Source organism: Chroicocephalus ridibundus, chromosome 19, assembly GCF_963924245.1.
Source record: "Chroicocephalus ridibundus chromosome 19, bChrRid1.1, whole genome shotgun sequence".
Classification (NCBI taxonomy): domain Eukaryota; kingdom Metazoa; phylum Chordata; class Aves; order Charadriiformes; family Laridae; genus Chroicocephalus; species Chroicocephalus ridibundus.
Window position 1 is genome coordinate 6,096,840 of NC_086302.1, and position 24,368 is coordinate 6,121,207.

At 56.6% G+C, this 24,368-nt stretch overlaps 3 protein-coding genes across 8 annotated transcripts in view; 1 reads left to right on the forward strand and 2 right to left on the reverse strand.

Moving 5' to 3' along the window:
* Positions 1 to 24,368, forward strand: part of PTPRU (protein tyrosine phosphatase receptor type U) — a 129,334-nt gene that overhangs the window by 52,370 nt on the left and 52,596 nt on the right. For 3 of the 5 annotated variants that reach the window (XM_063355642.1, XM_063355645.1, XM_063355647.1), the window contains 9 exons: positions 176 to 193; positions 824 to 860; positions 1,133 to 1,230; positions 1,325 to 1,441; positions 2,170 to 2,324; positions 3,802 to 3,937; positions 4,036 to 4,185; positions 4,345 to 4,518; positions 7,147 to 7,287. In XM_063355642.1, coding sequence (XP_063211712.1) covers positions 176 to 193; positions 824 to 860; positions 1,133 to 1,230; positions 1,325 to 1,441; positions 2,170 to 2,324; positions 3,802 to 3,937; positions 4,036 to 4,185; positions 4,345 to 4,518; positions 7,147 to 7,287 — 1,026 coding nt within the window. The remainder of the gene's footprint in view (positions 1 to 175; positions 194 to 823; positions 861 to 1,132; positions 1,231 to 1,324; positions 1,442 to 2,169; positions 2,325 to 3,801; positions 3,938 to 4,035; positions 4,186 to 4,344; positions 4,519 to 7,146; positions 7,288 to 24,368) is intronic. The other 2 variants (XM_063355644.1, XM_063355646.1) reach the window with 1 other exon arrangement.
* On the reverse strand, positions 13,041 to 14,704 carry LOC134525122 (elongin-A-like). 2 transcript variants are annotated; one of them, XM_063355648.1, is made up of 4 exons: positions 14,523 to 14,546; positions 14,319 to 14,430; positions 14,097 to 14,230; positions 13,041 to 13,817 (listed from the first exon to the last, which is right to left on the reverse strand). In XM_063355648.1, the coding sequence occupies exons 1-4, from the start codon at positions 14,539 to 14,541 to the stop codon at positions 13,759 to 13,761; spliced, it is 324 nt and encodes a 107-aa protein (XP_063211718.1). In that variant the 5' UTR covers positions 14,542 to 14,546; the 3' UTR covers positions 13,041 to 13,758. The 2 variants fall into 2 exon arrangements, with proteins under 2 accessions (XP_063211718.1, XP_063211719.1); XM_063355649.1 differs by having other exon boundaries at positions 13,041 to 14,230; positions 14,523 to 14,704.
* LOC134525306 (elongin-A-like) lies at positions 20,501 to 21,862 on the reverse strand. The gene is made up of 4 exons (XM_063356059.1): positions 21,839 to 21,862; positions 21,635 to 21,746; positions 21,413 to 21,546; positions 20,501 to 21,138 (listed from the first exon to the last, which is right to left on the reverse strand). Exons 1-4 carry the CDS (start codon positions 21,855 to 21,857, stop codon positions 21,080 to 21,082), a joined length of 324 nt encoding a protein of 107 aa, XP_063212129.1. The 5' UTR covers positions 21,858 to 21,862; the 3' UTR covers positions 20,501 to 21,079.

Here is a 24,368-nt window from a genome sequence, read left to right on the forward strand (position 1 = left end):
GCCTGAGCTGCATCCCCGTGCCTGGCCCCTGTCCCCGTGTGTCCTTTCTCACCTGTGGCTCTCCATGACCCGCTCCGGGGCCGGTGCTCTAACCCTGTCTCTTGATCTGTGCCTCACTAATGTCTCTGTCTCTGATCTTTTTCTCTCAAACCTGTGTCCCAATGGGATCGTTAAGATTCGGATTAACCGAGAAGTAAGTAGATGGTTCCCCTCTGCTCCCATCTCCTCCCAGGCATCGTACTGGGCAGCGTGGCCTTAAATAGCATCTGGGAGAGGCAGGCTGGGAAAACGTGTGGATAAACTTGCGTACGGTCCAGGGAAAGGGAAAGTGAGGTTTCCATGGCACGTCCTCCCGGGGGGGACGGGGAGCAGGGACCGGGTGCTTGGAGGAGGGGTTGAATTCAACCCACAAACATCCCCCGTGAAAGGACCCACGGTGGATGGACAAGCCACCGTCACCTCCGTGCGTGTGATGTGGTTGAACTCTGCTGGACCCATGGCCAAGGGGTCCCTGGTCCTTTTGGCAGTGGCCTGACTGGGATGTGCTCTTTGGGCTGGCACGTCCCTATTTAGAGTCGGGAATGGCCCCAGTAAGCGGCTGGGATGACGGAAGGGAGCAGGGCCATCGCCCAGCACTATGTGGCTGCTGTGGGAGGGGTAGCATTAATGGGGCGCTCGTGGTGGTGTTGCCATGCTCGGCACCTGGACTTGGCCTGGCGGACGTGGGCAGTTGCCACCACTTGGGTGACTGGGAAATGTTTTACGGGGCTGTGCCCCAGTGCGTCCCCCTGACTTGGGGCTGACGTCTCTGCTTCCCTTGCAGGGCTACCACAGGTCCAACCACTTCATAGCCACACAAGGTGAGTCGTCTCCTCCCCCTGCCCTCTCGGCCAGCGGTTCAGCAGCCTCTGATTTAACCTTGTGTGGGCAACAAAGGGAGGGAGGGGGCCAATTCAGGGCCAAACGGGGCGGTAGCAATGTGGAGCAGCTCCCACCCCTCTGCTGCCCCACAGCACCGCACGTCCCTGGGGGAAAACGGTGCTTAAAATGCTGCGGGGGTGTTAGGAGGGGAAGCGTGGTGGCATCATGGTGCTGCCCACCCATCCCTGGTGGCCTTTCCTCCGTCCCGCAGGGCCCAAGCAGGAGATGGTGTACGACTTCTGGCGCATGGTGTGGCAGGAGCACTGTTCCAGCATCGTGATGATAACCAAGCTGGTGGAGGTGGGCCGGGTAAGGATCCCATCCGATCCCTCTCGTCTGGACTCCGGCTCTGCCAGAAGCTTCCTCCGCAGAGACAAAACCCCGTCCCGTCTTCTCCTTGCAGGTGAAATGCTCCAAATACTGGCCGGATGACTCCGAGATGTACGGGGACATCAAGATCACCCTGGTGAAGTCGGAGACGCTGGCCGAGTACGCCGTCCGCACCTTCGCTCTGGAGAGGGTACGGTCCTGCTGCTGCCGGCCGCGACCTGCCCGACCCTGCCCTTGCAGGCAGAGAACTGACCGCCTTGGGCATCTCTAGCCATCGCCAGATTGGCATTTCCCAATGCCCTATTTATTTACCCCATCATGGGGCTTCCATCCCTGGTTGAGGTGCAAGCCTGAGCCCCAGGGATGCCAGTAGCTTCTTCCTTTGCCTTTTCCCCGGCTCTGCACCCTCCGCCGGGGTGAGCGGCTCAGTCCTGCTTTGGTTTCGGCAGTGAGCGAGTATTTAATTTCCGCGTGAGCACCGTGTAGTTGCAACGGGGGTGAAGGATGCTTTTTTCTCCTCCGGGCTGGAGCGTAGGTTGCGTGGCCATTACTCTCCAGCGTGGTACCTGGGAACGGAGCCGGTGCGATTTGCTCCTTAATCACAAGAGTGGTTCAGGTTGGAAGGGACCTTAAAGATCATCTAGTTCCAACCCCCCTGCCTAATTACAGGGCAGGTAGCAAAGATGCTCATGGAATGAGACCCATGGCTGCTGCCTCCTCCACCTCTTCCTCCTCGGCTGATTTTTAACCCTCTTGCAGAGAGGAGGAGGGGGCTGTGGGGCTGCCGAAGCAGCCGACCGCTGTGTGGTCCATCTGGCTGGATGCTGAACAAAATCGTGGATCCCCAAGAAAATTAGGTGTTTGGGTGGCTTTGCCCTCCCCCACGCACCCTCACTCCATCTCACCCTTCCCTTGCAGCGGGGCTACTCGGCCCGGCACGAGGTGAAGCAGTTCCACTTCACGTCGTGGCCCGAGCACGGTGTCCCCTACCACGCCACGGGGCTGCTGGCCTTCATCCGCAGGGTGAAGGCGTCCACGCCGCCTGACGCCGGCCCCATCGTCATCCACTGCAGGTACGCGGGTGGCCGTGGGGCAGAGCCGGCTGCGGGGGGATCCGGGATGGGGTTTGGGGAGGGGGTATGGGTGGCCCCGGGGGAGATCATGCTGTGTCTTGGGTGGGTGCTCAGCCTCTGGCTCCGAATGATGCTCAAATATTCAGCAGGGAGATATGAAATGTATAAATTGGGTTGACAGCAAGGAAAGGCTGGGGCAGGGAAGGCACCGAGGCTGACGGCGTGGGGTTGGATGTCCCTCTACGATGGCATCCAGCTGTAAAATGTCACCACTGGGCTGGTGGCAGCAGGGAGCGGGGGGCTGCAGCTGGTCCAGGGGACAAACGGCGAGCAGCACTTTTTTGGGGGCTGCCCCAGCACCCGTTACTGATGACACAGCTCTGTCCCCACGGCGAGAGTGGCACAGGGGGACGGGCAGCTTCATCGCTGCTGGTGGTCAGGACGTTGGGTCTGGTGGAAGGGAGAGGCGGGGAGGGACAGAGGGACAGCCCCGTTCCCAGGGTTACCCGCAGGGCTGTTCCCGCGGGACTCAGCCACCGCGACACCAGAGCTGGGAGGACACCGGTGGCACGTCTGAGCGGGAGCGATGGCTTTCTGTCCCCTGAGCAGGCATCCCCGCGTGACGGGTTAATGGCTGGGCAAACAAGGAGGAGCTGATGAGCGGGAGGGATTTATTTTTTTTTATTTGATTTCACCCTGTCAATTGCCTCATCAGTATTCATTCACCGGCAACAGCCAGCGCGATTAGTGCCCGTAGCCTGTAATCACTGATAATCACGACGAGTGATTCATCAGTCCCAGAAATTAGTATTTCACTGGAAAAGACTTTGTAGGAGAGGAGCCGGGGGAGCGGTTCCGTTCCCGACACGTCGCGGGGGGAGTCACAGCATCAGTAGGTCTTTGGCTGTGAGTCCATCCAGGCCAGGATTTGGGATATCGCTGCCGGATTGTCTGGCTCTGGGCATTCTGTTGGGCTCAGCCTTAACCTGAGGGTCTCCCGGGGGGAATTCAGCCCCCGCTCTGTGCTGGGGGCACCTCCCTGCGCTCCCAGGGGTTGGTGCTGAGCATCCTCCTCGGCCCTTTTGGGATGGGATCCCGGAGGAGTGTTGGCACTCAGATGGTTTAGCTGCAGGTTTTGTTGCAAAAAAGCCTGTGTTTTGCCGTCTTAAAGTAAAAATGAACTTATTAAAAATGAACAGATGTGGGTGCCCACCCTCCACCCGCAGCCTGAACATCACACATCCCCCCAGCTGCTGCAGTGGGGTGTTTGGGTGGGTGGTTTAAGGCAGAACTGGGCCGTAGTTTCGGAGGTGTGTGAGGTCCCAGCAGCCCCACCTGGACCCCACTGCTCCAGCGTTGAGGGGCAGGGACCCCACGTCGAGCCCTCTCCCACACAGCCCTAGCTCCGTGCCCGCCGGCATGTGGATGCTGGGCGGACTGGGAATGCATTTGCCATGTTTTCCTCTTGCGTCCCCAGTGCCGGCACGGGGAGAACTGGCTGCTACATCGTCCTGGACGTTATGTTGGACATGGCTGAGTGCGAAGGCGTCGTGGACATCTACAACTGCGTGAAGACCCTGTGCTCGCGGAGGATCAACATGATACAGACGGAGGTGAGCGGGCGTCGGGGACAGCCGGGGACACCTGGGGCTGCTGTCACCAGCAGGTTGGGGAGGCTCAGCCCTCTCCCTTTTCCTCCCGTCCCCGAAAGGAGCAGTACGTCTTCATTCACGACGCCATCCTGGAAGCCTGCCTGTGCGGGGAGACCAGCATCCCCGCCAACGAGTTCAAACCCACCTACAAGGAGATGGTGAGGATAGAGCCGCAGAGCAACTCCTCACAGCTGCGGGAGGAGTTTCAGGTGAGCGGCCCCAAAACCTCTGCGTGTGCCCCCCGGGACACCCCCTTGGCTTCTCACCCTCCTGGTCCCCACCTCTGCTGGGACCGGTGGGCTCTGGCAGGGGTGGCTGGCCCTGGTGTAGGCCGGAGGGGAGCTAAGGGGGGGAACGTGTCCCCGCAGACCCTGAACTCGGTGACTCCCCACCTGGACGTGGAGGAGTGCAGCATCGCCCTCCTGCCCCGCAACCGGGAGAGGAACCGCAGCATGGACGTCCTGCCGCCCGACCGATGCCTTCCCTTCCTCATCTCCGTGGACGGAGACAGCAACAACTACATCAACGCGGCCTTAACCGATGTGAGCGTGCTGCGGGGAGGGAAGGGGCCGGGTTGGGTTGCCTTGGGTGGTTTTTCGTGGCGAAACCTTGCTTGGTTTGAATTTACATCCTGATTTTGCACAAGGGCATGAAGGCACGTGGCAACCCCCAGCTGCGTGCAGGGAGAGGAAGGGCTGGGACCATTGTAGCGGGGTCCTTCACCCCTTTTTCGTGTAGCACCAACTTGCTTGTTTTGAAAGAGATTTTCGCCTGCTCTTACAAGCTGCGCACGAAGGGTCTTCATTTATTTCATAGCAAAATGAAGCACAGGAGGGAGAGGAAGCTCTGGGAGGGGTTGGTGGCACCAAGCACCCTCATGTGCTGCCAGCACCCTGCTGGGCATCCTCCTGCCCATTCTCCCAGGGCCATTTGGGGGGTCTGAACTGGTCCTGAAGCCACTGCGCATTGCCCCGTGGTGGTCAGAAATGACGCCCGTAACGGCAAAGCTATTTCCTACCTGCCCAAGCCCGCAAAGCACAGCGGAGAGGATGCTGCGGGCTCCAAGCCAGCGCCGAGCGATGGGTCATTTATCACCAAACCCACTTTCCTCGCCTTGAACCGAGCCGGGGTGCTTTGCACGGGCAGAGCTGAGCCCCGCTGCACCCCGGGCACCTTCCCCGAACCCTCCTGGTCGCAGCTGAGCGCTGGCCTCAGGCTGAGCCCTGCATTTTTTTAGCCCCCGGGTGATTTATCTTCGTGCAGATCTTGTCTCCCCGTTACCTGCTCTCGCAGCAAAAAGCAGGTTGTAAAGCAGAGGAGGCTGCTGGTGGCTGGGGAGCAGCCGGTGGGCTGCAGGCTTTGGCTATCGTGGGCTGGGAGCTTTGTTTCCAGCTTGCTTGGTGTTTGCATATCCTTTTTATTTTTATACATCACTGAGCCTCCCTTAATCTCTGCTGCGGGGTCAGAGAATAGAAATTTCTTTACAGACAGAAAAAGCCTTTTGGATGGAATTCTGCTGAAGGGATAAAACCCATTTCCCTCTCTGGGCAGGGGCGGAAAGAGCTCATTTTCTTCAAGTGCCAAAGCGGTTTGCTCAGTCCGTCCGTCTGTCAGATGAGGTTGGTCCGTGCTGCCCATCACCGGTGCCGTGGCAGTGCTGGTGGCAGGGTTGATGGAGGCTCTGCTCCGCGCCGGCTGCCCTCGTTTACATGGGTGCCGAAGGATTGCGGGTGCCCGGTCAACACCTGATGAAATCCCCCTCGCCCCCCTGCTCTCCTCGTCCTGCTCGAGGGTGGAAAGCTCTCGCCGAGAGCCGGCTGCGGTGAGCCAGGGCTCATGCTGCTGCCCCATGGATGGGGCAGGGGGAAAGGTTTGATAAGGGCTTTTCCACGAGAGAAGTGAGGAGGTTTTGCAGCAGCCAGAGGACTCCCCAGCAGTGTAGAGCTGTGCTAATTCGTGGGTACAGGGCATTTTCTGCTCTCTTCCTGTGTCTGAGGAGGCTTGAGCTGAAGTACGTTAATTTAAAAGTCTGATTGATGCAGCGCTGAGCCCGGCCGTGGGCTCCCCATCCCTCGGCAAGCTGGCATCGGGATGACCAAGGGGACAAATCTCGTTCAAAGCACGAACGAGAAATACAATCACTTTTTATCCCCCTTCCCTCTTGCAGTCTCCAGGGTTCTTTCATTCGGGTTTCCTTTCCTCCCAGAAAAGACCATTGACCCCGAGGTCTCTTTGCTGCTCTCGGTGCCCGGAGGCGTTGGGGTGCTGTGGGGGTGATGCTGGGGGTGATGCTTTCGCTCAGGATCGGGCTGCAGAGCTGGGTGCTGGGTCCATCTGGCAGCCATGGCTTCTGCTTGTTCTTGGCTCAAAGGTGACATACTGCGTCCAGCTCTGGAGCCCTCAGCACAAGAAGGACATGGACCTGTTGGAACGGGTCCAGCGAAGGGCCGCAAAGATGATCTGAGGGCTGGAGCCCCTCTGCTGTGAGGACAGGCTGAGAGAGCTGGGGGGGTTCAGCCTGGAGAAGAGAAGGCTCCGGGGAGACCTTCCAGCCCCTTCCAGTCCCTAAAGGGGCTCCAGGAAAGCTGGGGAGGGACTCTGGAGCGGGAGGGGAGCCGTGGGACGAGGGGGAATGGTTTTACACTGCAAGAGGGGAGATTTAGATGAGATCTTGGGAAGAAATTCTTGGCTGTGAGGGCGGTGAGCCCCTGGCCCAGGTTGCCCAGAGAAGCTGTGGCTGCCCCATCCCTGGAGGGGTTCAAGGCCAGGTTGGCCGGGGCTTGGAGCAACCTGGGCTGGTGGGAGGTGTCCCTGCCCAGGGCAGGAGGTGGCACTGGGTGAGCTTTAAGGTCCCTTCCAACCCGAACCATTCTACAATTCTATGATCTGGGAAACCCAGTTATTTGAGTGAAACACCCTTCCCTGTGAGAGCCGAGAGCAGAAAGTGGGTGCTTTCATCCCCACTAAGGGCAGGGACCACTTAGACCCTGTTTTTGTAGCATCTCCCCAGCACCAGGGCACGGGGGGACCAAGGCTGTGCCAGGGAGGCCAGCTCTGCTCAAGCATGGAGAAGATGGCTTTGGTGGCACTCATCTTCTGTTTGCACTGTTTTTTTGGGGTGTGACAGCAGGGGCCATGTCCTTAATGGTGCTCGTCTTCCCTCTCTGCAGAGCTACACCAAGAGCGCTGCCTTCATCGTCACCCTGCACCCGCTGCAGAACACCACCACCGACTTCTGGCGGTTGGTGTATGACTACGGCTGCACCTCCATCGTCATGCTCAACCAGCTCAACCAGTCCAACTCCGCCTGGGTGAGTGCTGCCGCCCCGGGGATCGCGCTGGCCCCGCAGGTGGCTCTGTCCTGCTCCGTCCCCACCTCCGTGGAAGTGCTGCAGCCCTTACCTTGCTCATTCAGCTCCTTCTCCTCTGCAACGGGAGATGGGACTGGCTGCGGCACCCAGGATTTATCCCATGTAAGCACAGGGCTGGCCAGCTGGAGCCAGATATGTGGCAGCAGCTAACCGGCCTGGCCTTGTTGCGTTGGCGTTGGGTTGGCATTGGGTTGGCGTTGCGTTGGCGTTGCGTTGGCATTGTTTTACTGTACCATAATCTTTGTGGATGCCCCAGGGAGGTACAAGGTTAACGACAAGTATAACCTTGTCATTATCAAGAACTGACTTTTATCCTTCTCCTTTTACAAAGGGGAAATTGAGGCACGGGGTTTTTTCCTGCGTTCGTCTTCCAAGGGCACTGGTGGCTTGCGAATGCCACTTCACAAATCAGCAAAGCGGCTGTTCTGTGGGTTTTATGGTGTGATGGGATGTGCAGATTTCCCAAACTGGGGGGGAGGTGTCTGTCCCCTGTCACCGGGGGGCCACGCTCGGTCTCGCCTTACTTTGCTTTCCCAGTGCATCGCTCCCCAGGGGGATGCCTGGAGCGCTCCTGCCGCCACCAAAGTGGATGTAAAAGTCCGCTACAGGTCTGTAATGTTAATTCAATGAGGAAACTCACTACATTTTTACATAAAATTTGCATTATAGAATCGTAATGGATGTCTGGAGAAGACTTCATTAGCTGGCTTATTTTACGAGCCGAGATCAGATACTCAATGTAAATGACCTGAAATGGCAATTGTACCATTCGTCGCAAGGGTGCGGATGGATGTGGCACCAGTACCAAGCGATACGTAAATATGCTGGTATTTATTTATATGTATATATAAAAAAATATATATGGCATATGCAGAGCTCTGGAGCACACCCACGTCTCCCTCCATGCTGAGCTAATGCCATTTGCTCCAAAGGACCTTTGCATGGGGTGACAGGGCGGTGGTGGAGTCGCCATCCCTGGAGGTATTTAAAAGCCGGGCAGACGTGGTGCTAGGGACATGGTTTAGTGGTGGCTTTGGCAGCGTTGGGTTGATGGTTGGACTCGATGTTCTTAAAGGTCCCTTCCAACCTCGACCATTCTATGATATTAAGCAGACCCTGAGCATCGAGGGGTGTCCTGGGAGGGTCTGTTGCCTTGTGGGGGTTTGATAGGGGAGGAGGCAGAGCTGGCCCCAAAGGGCTTCCCAGCTCGTATGCTCGCTTGGAGGAGTTGCTCTTAGATGAAGTACATGCTTAACGAAGAGATCTGCCCATGGACACGCTGAAATGAGTAGGTTTGTATGACCAGGGTCGTTGGAGAGGCCCCTTCCAGCACCAGCAGCTGGGACTGTTTTGACTGTCTAGAGCCGGTGGTGACAACAATGGTGATTAAAAGGTTGAGTGTTTAAGGATCAGGGGGAAGGCCAACAAGGCAGATATCGTGGTGGGAGTCTGCTATAGACCAGGACAACCACCCAACCAGGATGAAGGGGCAGATGAAAGAAATATTCTGTAAGTAGCTAGAAGTCTCACGAAGGCTAGCCCTTGTTCTCATGGGGGACTTGAACTTACCAGCTGTCTCCTGGAAATACAATTCAGCGGTGAGGAAACAGTCTAGGAGTGTGTGGAAGAGAACTTTCTGACACAGCAGGTGAGGGAGCCAACTAGGGAAGGCACACAACTGGACCTGTTGTTTGCGAACAGAGAAGGACTTGTGGTTGATGTGATGGTTGGAGGCTGTCTTGGACACAGCAGTCATGAAATTATAGTTTTCAATTCTGGGAGAAGTAAGAAGGAGGTCAGCAGAACTGCTACCTTGTGTTTCTACACGGCAGACTTTGGTCTGTTGAGGGGCTTGGTTAGGAGAGTCCCTTGGGAGGCAGTCCCAAAGGGCAAAGGAGTCCAGGAAGGAGTTATCCTTCTACCGTGTCACCCACCTTGTGGATGAAGAGAAGATGGCGCATGTAGTTTTTCTGGGTATCGGTAAGGCTTTTGATGGTGTCCCTCACAGCATCCTTCTGGACAAGTTGTACTGAAGGGGCATGGACTCCCCAAGAGCTGTGAGGGATTGGTTTGGGTTGAGTGGCCCTGGGTGCTGGTGCAGCTCCTGGATTAGCCCCAGGTTGGCCGTTTGCTGGGTTTTGCTGAGTGCAGTGCTAGTGCCTGGGGCCTTTGGCTTTGCGGCGCTGGACCCAAACCCGTCATGTCCCTGAAGGCCACCCCACGCCGGGTGTTGAGACAGTGACTGTGAGACTGTAGAGACAGGACAAGACAACTTGAAAAGATTTATTATTGAGAACAACAAACAACATACTATTATTACTTATTCCTATACTATGTCTTTCTACCTCTGTGATGCTTACTTGCTGCCGACGATCTCTGCTGTTTCTATTCCCATTCCCATTGGGGTCCAACCCAGTTGGGGGCAGCTGTGGCATTTGGTCCCCAAATGCAGGCTGGGCAGTAGCAGTGGGTTGGAGCTTGGCCACATGGTGGCCCTGGCATGGGAAGGGTAGAAGTTGCTGCCAGCGTGCCCATCACCAGCCATGGAGCTCGGGGGACCTGCATAGCAGCTAAATCTGGCTGCCACAGTGGACGTGTGGGGTGTCCCACGGCTGGTGTGAAGGGACTGCTGTGGCTGCAGTGCCGTTTTGGTGCGGCTGGACCGGCACTGCCCATCTGGGCAGTTGTGTCAGCCCGTGGCTCGGTCAGTGTGGAGCTGGTGGTTGCGGATGTCTGGGTGGTGGTCTCCTTCTCCGCAGCTCCTACTGCCACTTGACCGTCATGTTGCCTCTTTCTCGGCTGCTCTTCCTTCATCTTGGCGCCCAGTGGGGAAGGAGCTGGGGCTCTCCTCCTCTCGCCAGCACTTTGTGTAAATGTGCTGAGGAGGTTGGGGTTATCTCTCTTAAAAAAGGGGTTTGTAGTAGAAGAGCAGCTACAAAATGCAAAGGAGAGGAGTTAGTTGCCATTATGGCAAGAAGGAGAAAGACAGCGATGCGATAACTGAGCATCTGCATCAGCAAAGACAAACACGACTTTGTAAAAAGGGCTCTCTGGGGCATTTTGAACCTCAAGTTTTGGCTGAATAAAATGTTAGGGCAGGGTTTTGTTAAGTCATAACCACCCCTGTGTTTTTGGCAGTTGGGAGCAGAGAAGCGTAGGGTTTTCAAAAGCCCAAAAGCTGATGGAGAAAGCCAAATACCACTAGTTTTCGGTCACGTCAGCGTGGAATGGCTGTGTCGGGAATAATGCTGATGTTGACGTGTATCTTGTCAGCATTCAGCAGATGCTACAAGAAGATTGGAACTTTTGGTGCAGCCAGATACAGAGCAAGCACAAAAAAAGCACAATACGATGGGACTGTCTTTTGGGTTCACAGATTCAAAGTAAGCAGAAATACTCCAAATCTATATTGTCAGCATTTCTGCTCCTGCGAAATCCTGCGTGGAGAATCCCTGAAAATGACCTGCGAGACACAATCAGGCCCTTTGCTCCCATCCCCATCTCCTGCCTTGTAAATGCTTCTTTTATCTGACCATGAACCTCTCCCCCCTGAATGCCCCGAGGGTTCTTTGGTGTGCGGAGGAAGGGACGTACCTTGCCCAGAGCAGCCCCTGCTGCTGCTACTGCTTGCAGCTCCTCGATGGAGATGGAAATGAGAGAATCCCCTTCCATTTTGCAGAATCCATGGAGCTTCAGATGGAGCACGAAGCCTCTCATGGAGGTGGTTTCAAAGACCTTCAGGGGTCCGCTCCTCCCCAGCACTTCCTTTCTAAAGAGCTTTTCTGCGATCACCACGCAGTTTCCATTGTTGCCTCACCAGATGGACTGGAAATCAGGGCTGCCGATGATCTTCCAGAGCTTGTAGAGGAAGGAGGGGGCTGGAGACTGGCTGACCTTTTCACAGGTCTCTGAGAAACAAAATTGCATGATGGGGACCCAGAATTCCTCAGGCACACCTTGAAGGGTGTTTTCTTCTTCAAGAGGTCCAGTGGCAGCATCCCAAGCTGCTCCCGTATCACCTCCTGGGTGGTGGTGAGAGGTTGAAGCCGCGCAGAAATGTGGCTGCTCTGGGTTGGAAGCCCAGGATGCCTCTGGTGAGAGCGGCTCCATTTTAATTTCTCTTTCCATGGCTTGGCTGCAGTTCCCAGGTGCGGCCCTTTCCCCGACCAGGGTAAGGTGCTGCCGGTCAGCAGGATGAAGGGCCATGGCACCAGTGGCCTGGGAAGTTCTCCAGGGTCATCATGATACCTGTGTTGTATCACGGTGACATCACAGCATGGCGCCCAGCTCCTGGCAGCAGGAAGTGGAAGAAAGAAGAAATGGGGAAATAGTCCTGTTTTCTTTTGATGGAGAAAAGCAACTTCTTGGTTTTGAGCCCAGAAGCGACTCCAACTGTATTTGCATTCGGTGTGTCCTGCGAGGGCAGGGCTGTGTCCCGTTGCCCCGGGAGTTGGTGCCCAGGGAGGGATGGGGAAGGCTGCAGCGTTGGGCGTCAGAGTGGCCCAGACGGGAAGTTCTTTCCCCTTCCCCCCCATGCAGAAATGCCCATTCCCTCTTGGCTGGAATGAGCCCCGCTGTGTGATTTCAGCAGCGCTGCTTCTGTGGTGGCTGTCCCTGTACCCAGGCGATGCCCTCGGCTTTCAGCAGGCTCCGCGTGCTGCTCTGTAGGGTGACCTAGAAGTGAAATGTCACCTAAATACATCCTGCAACTGGAATAAACTTATGGTGATGGCTGTTCCCTCTCTGTGCTCCTGCGAGGGCAGAGCCGAGGGTGTCAGTGCAGAGGCAGCACCCATGGGTGGTTCTGGCATGGGCAGGCAGGTTCTCCGGTCCTGAGGTGAGGACAGGGCTGGGCACATTGCGGCATCGATCCCTGCCTGGCAGCGGTGGCTGCCCTGAGCCTTGTGGGCTTTGCTCCCGATGGAACGGACCTGCCTGGCTTCCCGCTGTGTGCAGAGAGGTGGTGGAGCCTGGAGCATGGAAGGGCTACTGCGGAGAGAGACCTTTTTCTGTGGAAAGAGACCTGGGAGTCCTGGGGGACAACAGGGTGACCATGAGCCAGCAATGGGCCCTTGTGGCCAAGAAGGCCAATGGCATCCTGGGGTGCATCAAGAAGAGTGTGGCCAGCAGGTGGAGGGAGGTCATCCTCCCCCTCTGCTCTGCCCTGGGGAGGCCACATCTGGAGTGCTGGGTCCAGTTCTGGGCTCCCCGGGTCAAGAAGGACAGGGAACTGCTGGAGAGGGGACAGCAAAGGGCTGCCAAGGTGCTGAGGGGACTGGAACATCTCTCTGATGAAGAAAGGCTGAGGGATTTGGGTCTCTTCAGTCTGGAAAAAAGACGGCTGAGGGGGGATCTTATCAACGCTTCTAAATACTGAAAGGGTGGGTGTCAGGAGGATGGGGCCAGGCTCTTCTCAGTGGTGCCCAGCGACAGGACAAGGGGTAACGGGCAGAAACTGGAACATGGGAAGTTCCACCTGAACATGAGGAGGACCTTCTTTGCTGTGAGGGTGGCAGAGCCCTGGCACAGGCTGCCCAGAGAGGTGGTGGAGTCTCCATCTCTGGAGACATTCCCAAGCCGCCTGGAGGCGTTCCTGTGCCACCTGCTGTGGGTGACCCTGCTGTGGCAGGGGGTTGGAGGGGATGATGTCCAGAGGTGCCTTCCCATCCCCACCATTGTGTGATTGTGTGGTGAGCGTTTGGTCCTGTGGGTCACGTCTGCCTTGAAAGGGAGCTCAGGCAGAGGTGGTGCCAGCAGAGGACGGGTGTGGGCAGAGCCAGGCCATGTGCGGAGGGAGCCGTGCTCTCTGTTAGCGCTGCGGGGTGCGTGCGGGTGGTAAAGGGGAGAGATTGTCCTGCCGCAAGGCATGTTGTCTGCCCCAGGCCTTGGCTGTCTGGGAGAAGGTGGCGGTAGTGGAGGCTGTTGTTGGTGGCAGCTCTGGAGCAGCTCTGCTGCTGGTTGCGTGGCTGCCAAAGGCCGAGCCGGCGGAGCTGTCTGTGCGCGCTGACCGGGGCAAAGCTGAGTCCCCAAGCCAATCTTGGGCGCTGCTCAACTGGCCCTTCATGAGCCCGAGAGCGGCATACTCGGGTGTGGGTATTGCCCCCAGCATTGCTGTTAGGGGGGACCGTACCTTGATGAGGGCAAAAATGACAAGGGGCAAAATAGTAATGAAAACCGTTTAATAACGTATTAAGAGGTTAAGCAGTAACTGGTCTCTGGATCTGCCACTCTCCACCGGTGCCAAGACTTGCCAGGCTTTTGTGCCGGGAGATTCCGTACAGCTTTCTTTTGGCAGATGACAAAGCTGCAGCCTCCCCAGAGTCCGAAGAAAAGGGCTGTTTGGGGACCTTCTCCTCCTTGGGTGCCACTTGTCCGCGAGAGGGAAAGTGCCAGGCCTGGCCGGCAAAGTTGTTACCGAGAGAACCTGTTTTTGAAATCTTTGACAGCCTTGGCCATGATGGGTGCAATTTCTGCAAGAGAGAACGCAACAAACCCACAAGTGAAGCCCAACCCCCTGCCATGAAAGCAGCAGGCACAGAGTAGGGGAGCAGAGAGCAATTCCAAGGGGCAACTTTGCAGAGCCTTTAGCCTCTCCTTAGGGAGAGGAGAGGAGAGGAGAGGAGAGAGGCCGCCAACACGACCCCCCTCCTGCAGAGCCGGGATTTCCCTTGCCGCAGAAAGAGCAGATTTGTGCCTTTGTAAAGGAGGAGCTCTAGGAGGCCAGGGGATGTTCTGCGGTTTGTACTTACTCTTGGCTGGTGGTTTGTTGGGCTCAGGAAACCAGGAGGAGAACACGGTCCTGCCCAAAGATGGGACAGAGTGGGCAGTGGTGGTGCTGGGCCCATCGTGGGCCTTGCCCTCACTCCCAGGAGCGTGGCTTTTGCTAGAAGTGCACAGGACAGGTTTTATTATGGAACAGAGAGTTGAGGCGAAGGCACCCGGAAGAGCAAGCGGTAGTGAGAGCTACTCACTTGGTCTTCTGTGGCAGAAGAGCTCCCCCAGTGCCAGACTTCTCTTGTGTCCTTCCTTCGTCCCGAGGGGCCTTTGGTGGAGAGGCCAGAAACAGAGTTTTGGCTGCTTGACCTGTAGGAGACCAAAGGGAAACGTTGCTCAGATGCAGCTTATGAGAAAGGAGGCTCCTCAGTGCTTGTCCAACGTCAGGAAGCTCCAAGCACCTCTCCCCCGTCCGTGCATTGCAAAGCTGGGATTGTGGGGAAAATGGACCCTGTCCCGCGCAGGCGGAAGCAGGAGAAGCAGCCACAGCCTGGGAGAGCAGAGAGCAATTCCAAGGTGCAGCCCTGGCAAAGCAGAAGCAAGGCAGGCGTAAGCGTGTGCTCTTTGGCCACGACCTGTGGTATTTTGAGGTCACCCACGGAGGAGAGCCCACTGGGCTTTCTGCAGGGCAAGAGCACAGGTCTGTGGTGAACCTCTCCCTGCTTCCTTGCCAAGGGAGCTGCAGGACAATTTCATGGTTGCCAAGAGGTGGAGAGACACCGCGGGCCGTCAGGAGGGGCAAGGCAGGGTTTGTGCCTCAGGCGTAGCATTAGGACAGGCTGAGACAGTCGTCAGCGAGCAGGCAGCTGAACGGCACGTTTGCCTGTGCTTTTTCTCGTGCAAGGACTTTGCAGAGCCTTTAGCCTCTCCTTATGGAGAGGAGAGGAGAGAGGCCACCAACACGCCCCCCCTCCTGCAGAGGCAGGATTTGTCTTGCACAGAAAGAGCGGATTCAGGCGTTTGCAAAGGAGGAGCTGGAGGAGGCCAAGGGATGTTCTGGGGTTTGTACTTACTTTTGACTGGTGGTTTCCTGGGGTCACGGGAGGAGAAGGTGGTTGCTGGAGGTGGGACAGAGTGGGCAGTGCTGGTGCTGGGCCCATCGTAGGACTTCTCCTCACTCCCGTGAGCGTGTCTTTTGCTGGCGGTGCCCAAGACTGGTTTTATTCTGAAAGAGAGATGGAACAGACATTTCAGGCTACGGCATGCGTAAGAGCAAGGCGCTACGGACAAATACTGACTTGGTCTTCTGTGGCGGAAGAGGTCCCCCAGTTTCCCACTTCTTTTGTCTCCTTCGCACGTCCCGAGGGGCCTTTGGTGGAGAGGCCAGAAACAGAGTTTTGGCTGCTTGCCCTGTAGGAGACCCAAGGGAAAGATTGGTCAGATGCAGCTTATGAGAAAGGAGGCTCCTCAGTGCTTGTCTTAGTAGAGAACAGAGGGTTAAGCAACTCGTAAATTGGGCTAGATTTGAACCAGGCACTCCAGAAGACCTTCCCCACACAAAGACGTCCCCGAGGCAGCATTCCCAGAGCCCTCTGTCATCGTTCAGCCCTCCCTTACCTTTGTTGCTGTGAGCTGAGCCGATCTTCTGGGCTAACATGAGCAGCCGCTGCTCTCGTGCCTGGTGCAGGCGAAGGTACAAGTGGCGCCAGGACTCAAACGCTTCTGGCTTCTGGTTCTTGAAGTCTCGGAGACAGTGGATGTGCCACAGTCGATCCGTAGACTCAATGAGGGCCTGAAAGAAACGCAGACGTAATGTGGGCTCCCCCCTGAGACCATCGCTCCCCTCTCCCTCGAGAACAGCTAGTGCCAGTGGGGCTGGAATACCAGCGAGGGCAAGGCGGCTTCGTGACCAGGTTGCAGCAAGAGAGGGGCAGATGGCAACCGCAGGAAGTGAGGACTAGCGAAGGCCAGCTCTTGTTCCAAAGAGCGCTGTTCTTGACTCTTCAGCTACGGCAGGTGAGGAGAGAACGTCCCTCCCGCGTGCCACCAGCCCTTCCCCAGGCCCAGGCACTCACGTGGTTACGTTCCTCAATGCGATGGAGCTGCTCTGGGGTGCATCTCTCCAATACTGGCTCCAGCTCTGAGAAAGGGGCACCGTCAGCTTCACAGATGGCTAGAGAGAAGCAAAAGGCAGAGTATTTATCCCGCTCCTTCTCCGCCAAGGAAAGGGCTTGACTCCTTGAAGGCAGTGGAGAGCAGTGCAGCGCTGCACGCCACTACGGCAGAGGAGGGGAAGGAGAAAGGAGCCGCAGGTGCCATAGCTGTAGTGGGCCATCAGGCCCCAGTCTCTCCCAGTGAAGGGGTGCCTGCGCAAGGCTCCGTTTACCCCTGTTTGCCGTGCTTGAGCACCCCCTGAAAGCACGCTGGCTGCCGATGGTGCAGCACCTGAGCTTCCAGGGAGATGTGCCCCATGTGAGTTCGCTCGCCTTGCGAGAAGGGGCAACTAAGCGTTGGCGTGCTCCCAGCCCGATGCTGCTGGGATAGATACAGACAAGTCAGGAAGAGAGCAGTAGATGTGCCTGGCACCGCGAGTTGAAGAGAGCCGAGGAAGGGTACTTACAGTCAATGCTGTTAGTGAGGAGTCGGGCACTTTGGGGAGGAGGAGGCACCGTGCGTGGGACCGGGGCGGTTTTAGGGCCTGGACGCACTAGCGTCTTTGAATTCTGCCGGTAGCATGGGAGCCCCTCTTCGCCCTCTTGAGGTGTCAAGGCCGGTGCTGTAAAGTGAAAGAGTTGGGGTAAGAAGGGAAGGGAGGAAAGAAGAGCCCATCCTGAGGAATGGCACAGGAGACACAAATGAGAGTCCCCCAGAAGCAAGCTAAAGGGCTTCTCTAAGAGACCCACGGCCCAGTTTGGGAAGGGCAAGGCCAAAGGCCAAGGCTCCATCAGGGTCATCAGAGGATCTTCCTCATTTCTGCTCGAGCATGCGGGAGAGAAGGCACCGCTTGTGTGAATGCCGGGCTGTGGGCGCCACAGGCGGGACGCCAGCCCCCAAGAGAAGGACTTGAACCCAGCCAGCATCCCCTCCCTCCCACACGCAGCGGCTGCAGCCCGTTTCAGACCCCTTTGCCTGCCCAACGTACCTTTCCGTTTTCTCTGGGAGTGGGGAACGGACTCAGCTGGAGGAGGAGGGCTGCAGCTGGCCTGGATCGGCGGCAGCGGGATGTCGGGCAACCGTATGTCCGCATCTAGAAGTATCTGGAAGGAGACGACGTGCATGCAAGTGAGCCAAGGATAGGGGAGAATGTTACATCCTGCCAGCGTACAAACTGCGCTGAACTGCATTTGGTTTGCTCTTTTGAAGAAGCCGCTCAACGCTGATCAGCTCACACAGGGAGTAGCCTCGGCGGGAGGCTGCCCTTCTGCCCCGTTCCTGTGGCTCCCTCTAGGCTGTCAATACAAAGAAGCCAAACTCCGGGATGCCAATCACTCGGCTCTCGGCTCCCTCCAGTAAGAGCCATGCGCATCTTTAACGTCCAAGGTTGAGCGCCGAAGGCCTCCGTCAAGAACCCGAGGCAGATTAACGGTGCAAAGAACTCATTTAGTCAAACACTCGTTTACCCCTCCTGCCTCTTCTCCTCCTCCCTGCCTCTTCGAAAAAGCTCTGCAGTGGTGGAGGAGAGGGGAACCTCCCAAAGTGGGGGAAATCCAAAACTTGGATATGAGGCACCGTTACAGCATCATAAAAGGCTGCTAAGATTATAAACACACTTTTTGAAGTGCAAAGTGTTTCAAAGTTGAGGAAAAAGCTTCATCTGTCAAGGTTTTACAGAGCCAGCACCTCCAAGGGGAAACCTAAGAAGCCCCAGATGGCCGAGGACCGAGAGCAGCTGATCCCACCTTCTCGGTTCACTTGCAGATCCTTCAGAACCTTACCCTCTTTGGTTCAGGAGCCTCTGGTGGTTCCTCCTCTGCCCTTTTCTCATTTGTGCGCTTGAGGCTTGGGCTTTTCGCACTCAAGCAGGCGCTGTCGAGGCCGTCTTGGCACGGCAAACAGGTGCTGTGCCAGTGGTCTTTCTGCCCAGGTGACGCAGAGGGTTTGACCGCTTTCTTCTGTTCCTGGGTCTGGTCATAAGCGAGGTACTCCTCAAAGGACATAGTAGGTGGTTGACATTCCTCCTCCTCGTCATCGTCCTCAGAACTGCTGGAAAAGGCCACTGATTTTCTGCCAAAGCTAGGAGAAACCCCGGGCAGAGTTAGCACACTTGTCTTAAAAGTGTTCGCGGAGCCTTCACCTTTATTACCTTCATCAGAGAAGTTTATCATCCCCACTTCAAATGGAGAACGTAGTTTATCCAGCAAGATCACCCAAGAGGTTCACTTACGTGTCTCTCTCTGGGGACACCAGGCCCAGCTTCTTCCGCCCGGCTAAGAACTTCCTGGCAAAGTCTGCGACAAGCTCGAGTTTCCGTGAGCCGGTCAGAGTCTTCCCAACAGCGATCTCCTTCTGGAGAGAGCCCAGACATCAATTCATCTTAGCAAAACACGCAGCATTCTCACCTCTGCTAAACTTCCGACAGAGTGAATAAAGTTACCCCGCTGCCTGTCCCTGCCAGGTAGAAATAACCCCCCTTGATCCAAGGGCAAAGATACCCCAATTAAGACATTGTGATTTCAGCGCCATTACAGCATTTCTGTAAATCCAAGGCGACTTCACTCTGCCTTAGGCAAACACGAATTATTAGTAGCAATAACCCAAGTTAGTATTTACCATGGCTGCGGGTAGGTCTGAAGACAGAAGACGTCTCGAATAGTTGTCAGGATTAGCACTTCTTAATCTTATGCCGATCCTGTTGGCATCAGAAGCCGCTCTGACTTTCAGATCGCAATCAAGTGTGAAGCTTCTGGAAGCAGCGAGGGCGACCCACTGTCCTCCAAGGCTTCCCACTCGCTCTGCCCCGCTCCGTCCGCGTGCCTTTTATCTCTAGGACCGCATCACAATCGCGCCTGTGAGAGCGGGCTGCAGCAGGTGGCCGAGGCAACAGGCCCCATTCCCGGGAAAGCAGCATTGCCGTGGCCAGGATTATCCCACAGGAGGGAGGTGGGAGAGATTTCCCAGGTCTTTACCAGCAGAGCGTCCACTGTGATGGGCAGCTCAGACAGGCTCCTGAGGTGCTTCTGTTGACCAGAAACCACTGATCCGTCTCCATTGCATTTAGGAATTCATTGCCGTGACTGAAAGTTTGTGTTTTCTTGGTTGTTTTGGAAGAGGGAAACCGATACCACCAGTAACGGTGTGTTTCAGTGCTCTTGCGCCGGGATGCTGCGGGGGATGCAATAGTGCCGTAACCACGGCTGAGCGGGTCTGGAAGCCCTCCGTCCCTGCGACTGCGGGCTGACGTTAATGCAGAGTCTGCCCCGGGATTCACGGGGTCCAGGGCAGGTAACGCGCTGCACCACCTACCTCAGTCGATGGGGAAAGAAAACGGGGGAAAAAAAGAAGGCAATTGAGCTAAAAATGCCGTCATCCTCTCAGAGTGCAGAACCGCTGTTCCTTTGCCCGCGCTGTGGCTCAACAAGGTCCCTGGCAAACGCAGGCATTGACCCTGTTTCTTCCTTCAGTCCCGCAGCAGAGTTTGTATCTTCTCTGCTGGAGGAACAAAGACCGTTTGCAAACGGTTACAGGGGTGTCCGTAGTTTCACTCATACACGTGTGTGCCAGCAGCCCTGTTTTCAAGCCCGGAAAATATTCATACTTGACACCTTTCAGCATTGTAATGTAGAGTTGTCCACGACACTGGGCAAATATGATTCTTTCACATTAGTGATAAATGTTTGAAAAGGAGAAGGGAAGAAACCCAAAGTCTGGAAATGGTGAGGGGACTGGAACATCTCTCTGCTGAGGAAAGGCTGAGGGAGTTGGGTCTCTTCAGTCTGGAAAAAAGACGGCTGAGGGGGGATCTTATCAACGCTTCTAAATACTGAAAGGGTGGGTGTCAGGAGGATGGGGCCAGGCTCTTCTCAGTGGTGCCCAGGGACAGGACAAGGGGTAACGGGCACAAACTGGAACATAGGAAGTTCCATCCCAACACGAGGAGGACCTTCTTTGCTGTGAGGGTGGCAGAGCCCTGGCACAGGCTGCCCAGAGAGGTGGTGGAGTCTCCGTCTCTGGAGACATTCCCAAGCCGCCTGGAGGCGTTCCTGTGCCACCTGCTGTGGGTGACCCTGCTGTGGCAGGGGGTTGGAGGGGATGATGTCCAGAGGTGCCTTCCCATCCCCACCATTGTGTGATTGTGTGGTGAGCGTTTGGTCCTGTGGGTCACGTCTGCCTCGAAAGGGAGCTCAGGCAGAGGTGGTGCCAGCGGAGGACGGGTGTGGGCAGAGCCAGGCCATGTGCGGAGGGAGCCGTGCTCTCTGTTAGCGCTGCGGGGTGCGTGCGGGTGGTAAAGGGGAGAGATTGTCCTGCCGCAAGGCATGTTGTCTGCCCCAGGCCTTGGCTGTCTGGGAGAAGGTGGCGGTAGTGGAGGCTGTTGTTGGTGGCAGCTCTGGAGCAGCTCTGCTGCTGGTTGCGTGGCTGCCAAAGGCCGAGCCGGCGGAGCTGTCTGTGCGCGCTGACCGGGGCAAAGCTGAGTCCCCAAGCCAATCTTGGGCGCTGCTCAACTGGCCCTTAATGAACCCGAGAGCGGCATACTCGGGTGTGGGTATTGCCCCCAGCATTGCTGTTAGGGGGGACCGTACCTTGATGAGGGCAAAAATGACAAGGGGCAAAATAGTAATGAAAACCGTTTAATAACGTATTAAGAGGTTAAGCAGTAACTGGTCTCTGGATCTGCCACTCTCCACCGGTGCCAAGACTTGCCAGGCTTTTGTGCCGGGAGATTCCGTACAGCTTTCTTTTGGCAGATGACAAAGCTGCAGCCTCCCCAGAGTCCGAAGAAAAGGGCTGTTTGGGGACCTTCTCCTCCTTGGGTGCCACTTGTCCGCGAGAGGGAAAGTGCCAGGCCTGGCCGGCAAAGTTGTTACCGAGAGAACCTGTTTTTGAAATCTTTGACAGCCTTGGCCATGATGGGTGCAATTTCTGCAAGAGAGAACGCAACAAACCCACAAGTGAAGCCCAACCCCCTGCCATGAAAGCAGCAGGCACAGAGTAGGGGAGCAGAGAGCAATTCCAAGGGGCAACTTTGCAGAGCCTTTAGCCTCTCCTTAGGGAGAGGAGAGGAGAGGAGAGAGGCCGCCAACACGACCCCCCTCCTGCAGAGCCGGGATTTCCCTTGCCGCAGAAAGAGCAGATTTGTGCCTTTGTAAAGGAGGAGCTCTAGGAGGCCAGGGGATGTTCTGCGGTTTGTACTTACTCTTGGCTGGTGGTTTGTTGGGCTCAGGAAACCAGGAGGAGAACACGGTCCTGCCCAAAGATGGGACAGAGTGGGCAGTGGTGGTGCTGGGCCCATCGTGGGCCTTGCCCTCACTCCCAGGAGCGTGGCTTTTGCTAGAAGTGCACAGGACAGGTTTTATTATGGAAGAGAGAGTTGAGGCGAAGGCACCCGGAAGAGCAAGCGGTAGTGAGAGCTACTCACTTGGTCTTCTGTGGCAGAAGAGCTCCCCCAGTGCCAGACTTCTCTTGTGTCCTTCCTTCGTCCCGAGGGGCCTTTGGTGGAGAGGCCAGAAACAGAGTTTTGGCTGCTTGACCTGTAGGAGACCAAAGGGAAACGTTGCTCAGATGCAGCTTATGAGAAAGGAGGCTCCTCAGTGCTTGTCCAACGTCAGGAAGCTCCAAGCACCTCTCCCCCGTCCGTGCATTGCAAAGCTGGGATTGTGGGGAAAATGGACCCTGTCCCGCGCAGGCGGAAGCAGGAGAAGCAGCCACAGCCTGGGAGAGCAGAGAGCAATTCCAAGGTGCAGCCCTGGCAAAGCAGAAGCAAGGCAGGCGTAAGCGTGTGCTCTTTGGCCACGACCTGTGGTATTTTGAGGTCACCCACGGAGGAGAGCCCACTGGGCTTTCTGCAGGGCAAGAGCACAGGTCTGTGGTGAACCTCTCCCTGCTTCCTTGCCAAGGGAGCTGCAGGACAATTTCATGGTTGCCAAGAGGTGGAGAGACACCGCGGGCCGTCAGGAGGGGCAAGGCAGGGTTTGTGCCTCAGGCGTAGCATTAGGACAGGCTGAGACAGTCGTCAGCGAGCAGGCAGCTGAACGGCACGTTTGCCTGTGCTTTTTCTCGTGCAAGGACTTTGCAGAGCCTTTAGCCTCTCCTTAGGGAGAGGAGAGGAGAGAGGCCACCAACACGCCCCCCCTCCTGCAGAGGCAGGATTTGTCTTGCACTGAAAGAGCGGATTCAGGCGTTTGCAAAGGAGGAGCTGGAGGAGGCCAAGGGATGTTCTGGGGTTTGTACTTACTTTTGACTGGTGGTTTCCTGGGGTCACGGGAGGAGAAGGTGGTTGCTGGAGGTGGGACAGAGTGGGCAGTGCTGGTGCTGGGCCCATCGTAGGACTTCTCCTCACTCCCGTGAGCGTGTCTTTTGCTGGCGGTGCCCAAGACGGGTTTTATTCTGAAAGAGAGATGGAACAGACATTTCAGGCTACGGCATGCATAAGAGCAAGGCGCTACGGACAAATACTGACTTGGTCTTCTGTGGCGGAAGAGGTCCCCCAGTTTCCCACTTCTTTTGTCTCCTTCGCACGTCCCGAGGGGCCTTTGGTGGAGAGGCCAGAAACAGAGTTTTGGCTGCTTGCCCTGTAGGAGACCCAAGGGAAAGATTGGTCAGATGCAGCTTATGAGAAAGGAGGCTCCTCAGTGCTTGTCTTAGTAGAGAACAGAGGGTTAAGCAACTCCTAAATTGGGCTAGATTTGAACCAGGCACTCCAGAAGACCTTCCCCACACAAAGACGTCCCCGAGGCAGCATTCCCAGAGCCCTCTGTCATCGTTCAGCCCTCCCTTACCTTTGTTGCTGTGAGCTGAGCCGATCTTCTGGGCTAACATGAGCAGCCGCTGCTCTCGTGCCTGGTGCAGGCGAAGGTACAAGTGGCGCCAGGACTCAAACGCTTCTGGCTTCTGGTTCTTGAAGTCTCGGAGACAGTGGATGTGCCAGAGTCGATCCGTAGACTCAATGAGGGCCTGAAAGAAACGCAGACGTAATGTGGGCTCCCCCCTGAGACCATCGCTCCCCTCTGCCTCGAGAACAGCTAGTGCCAGTGGGGCTGGAATACCAGCGAGGGCAAGGCGGCTTCGTGACCAGGTTGCAGCAAGAGAGGGGCAGATGGCAACCGCAGGAAGTGAGGACTAGCGAAGGCCAGCTCTTGTTCCAAAGAGCGCTGTTCTTGACTCTTCAGCCACGGCAGGTGAGGAGAGAACGTCCCTCCCGCGTGTCACCAGCCCTTTCCCAGGCCCAGGCACTCACGTGGTTACGTTCCTCAATGCGATGGAGCTGCTCTGGGGTGCATCTCTCCAATACTGGCTCCAGCTCTGAGAAAGGGGCACCGTCAGCTTCACAGATGGCTAGAGAGACGCAAAACGCAGAGTATTTATCCCGCTCCTTCTCCGCCAAGGAAAGGGCTTGACTCCTTGAAGGCAGTGGAGAGCAGTGCAGCGCTGCACGCCACTACGGCAGAGGAGGGGAAGGAGAAAGGAGCCGCAGGTGCCGTAGCTGTAGTGGGCCATCAGGCCCCAGTCTCTCCCAGTGAAGGGGTGCCTGCGCAAGGCTCCGTTTACCCCTGTTTGCCGTGCTTGAGCACCCCCTGAAAGCACGCTGGCTGCCGATGGTGCAGCACCTGAGCTTCCAGGGAGATGTGCCCCATGTGAGTTCGCTCGCCTTGCGAGAAGGGGCAACTAAGCGTTGGCGTGCTCCCAGCCCGATGCTGCTGGGATAGATACAGACAAGTCAGGAAGAGAGCAGTAGATGTGCCTGGCACCGCGAGTTGAAGAGAGCCGAGGAAGGGTACTTACAGTCAATGCTGTTAGTGAGGAGTCGGGCGCTTTGGGGAGGAGGAGGCACCGTGCGTGGGACCGGGGCGGTTTTAGGGCCTGGACGCACTAGCGTCTTTGAATTGTGCCGGTAGCATGGGAGCCCCTCTTCGCTCTCTTCAGGTGTCAAGGCCGGTGCTGTAAAGTGAAAGAGTTGGGGTAAGAAGGGAAGGGAGGAAAGAAGAGCCCATCCTGAGGAATGGCACAGGAGACACAAATGAGAGTCCCCCAGAAGCAAGCTAAAGGGCTTCTCTAAGAGACCCGCGGCCTAGTTTGGGAAGGGCAAGGCCAAAGGCCAAGGCTCCATCAGGGTCATCAGAGGATCTTCCTCATTTCTGCTCGAGCATGCGGGA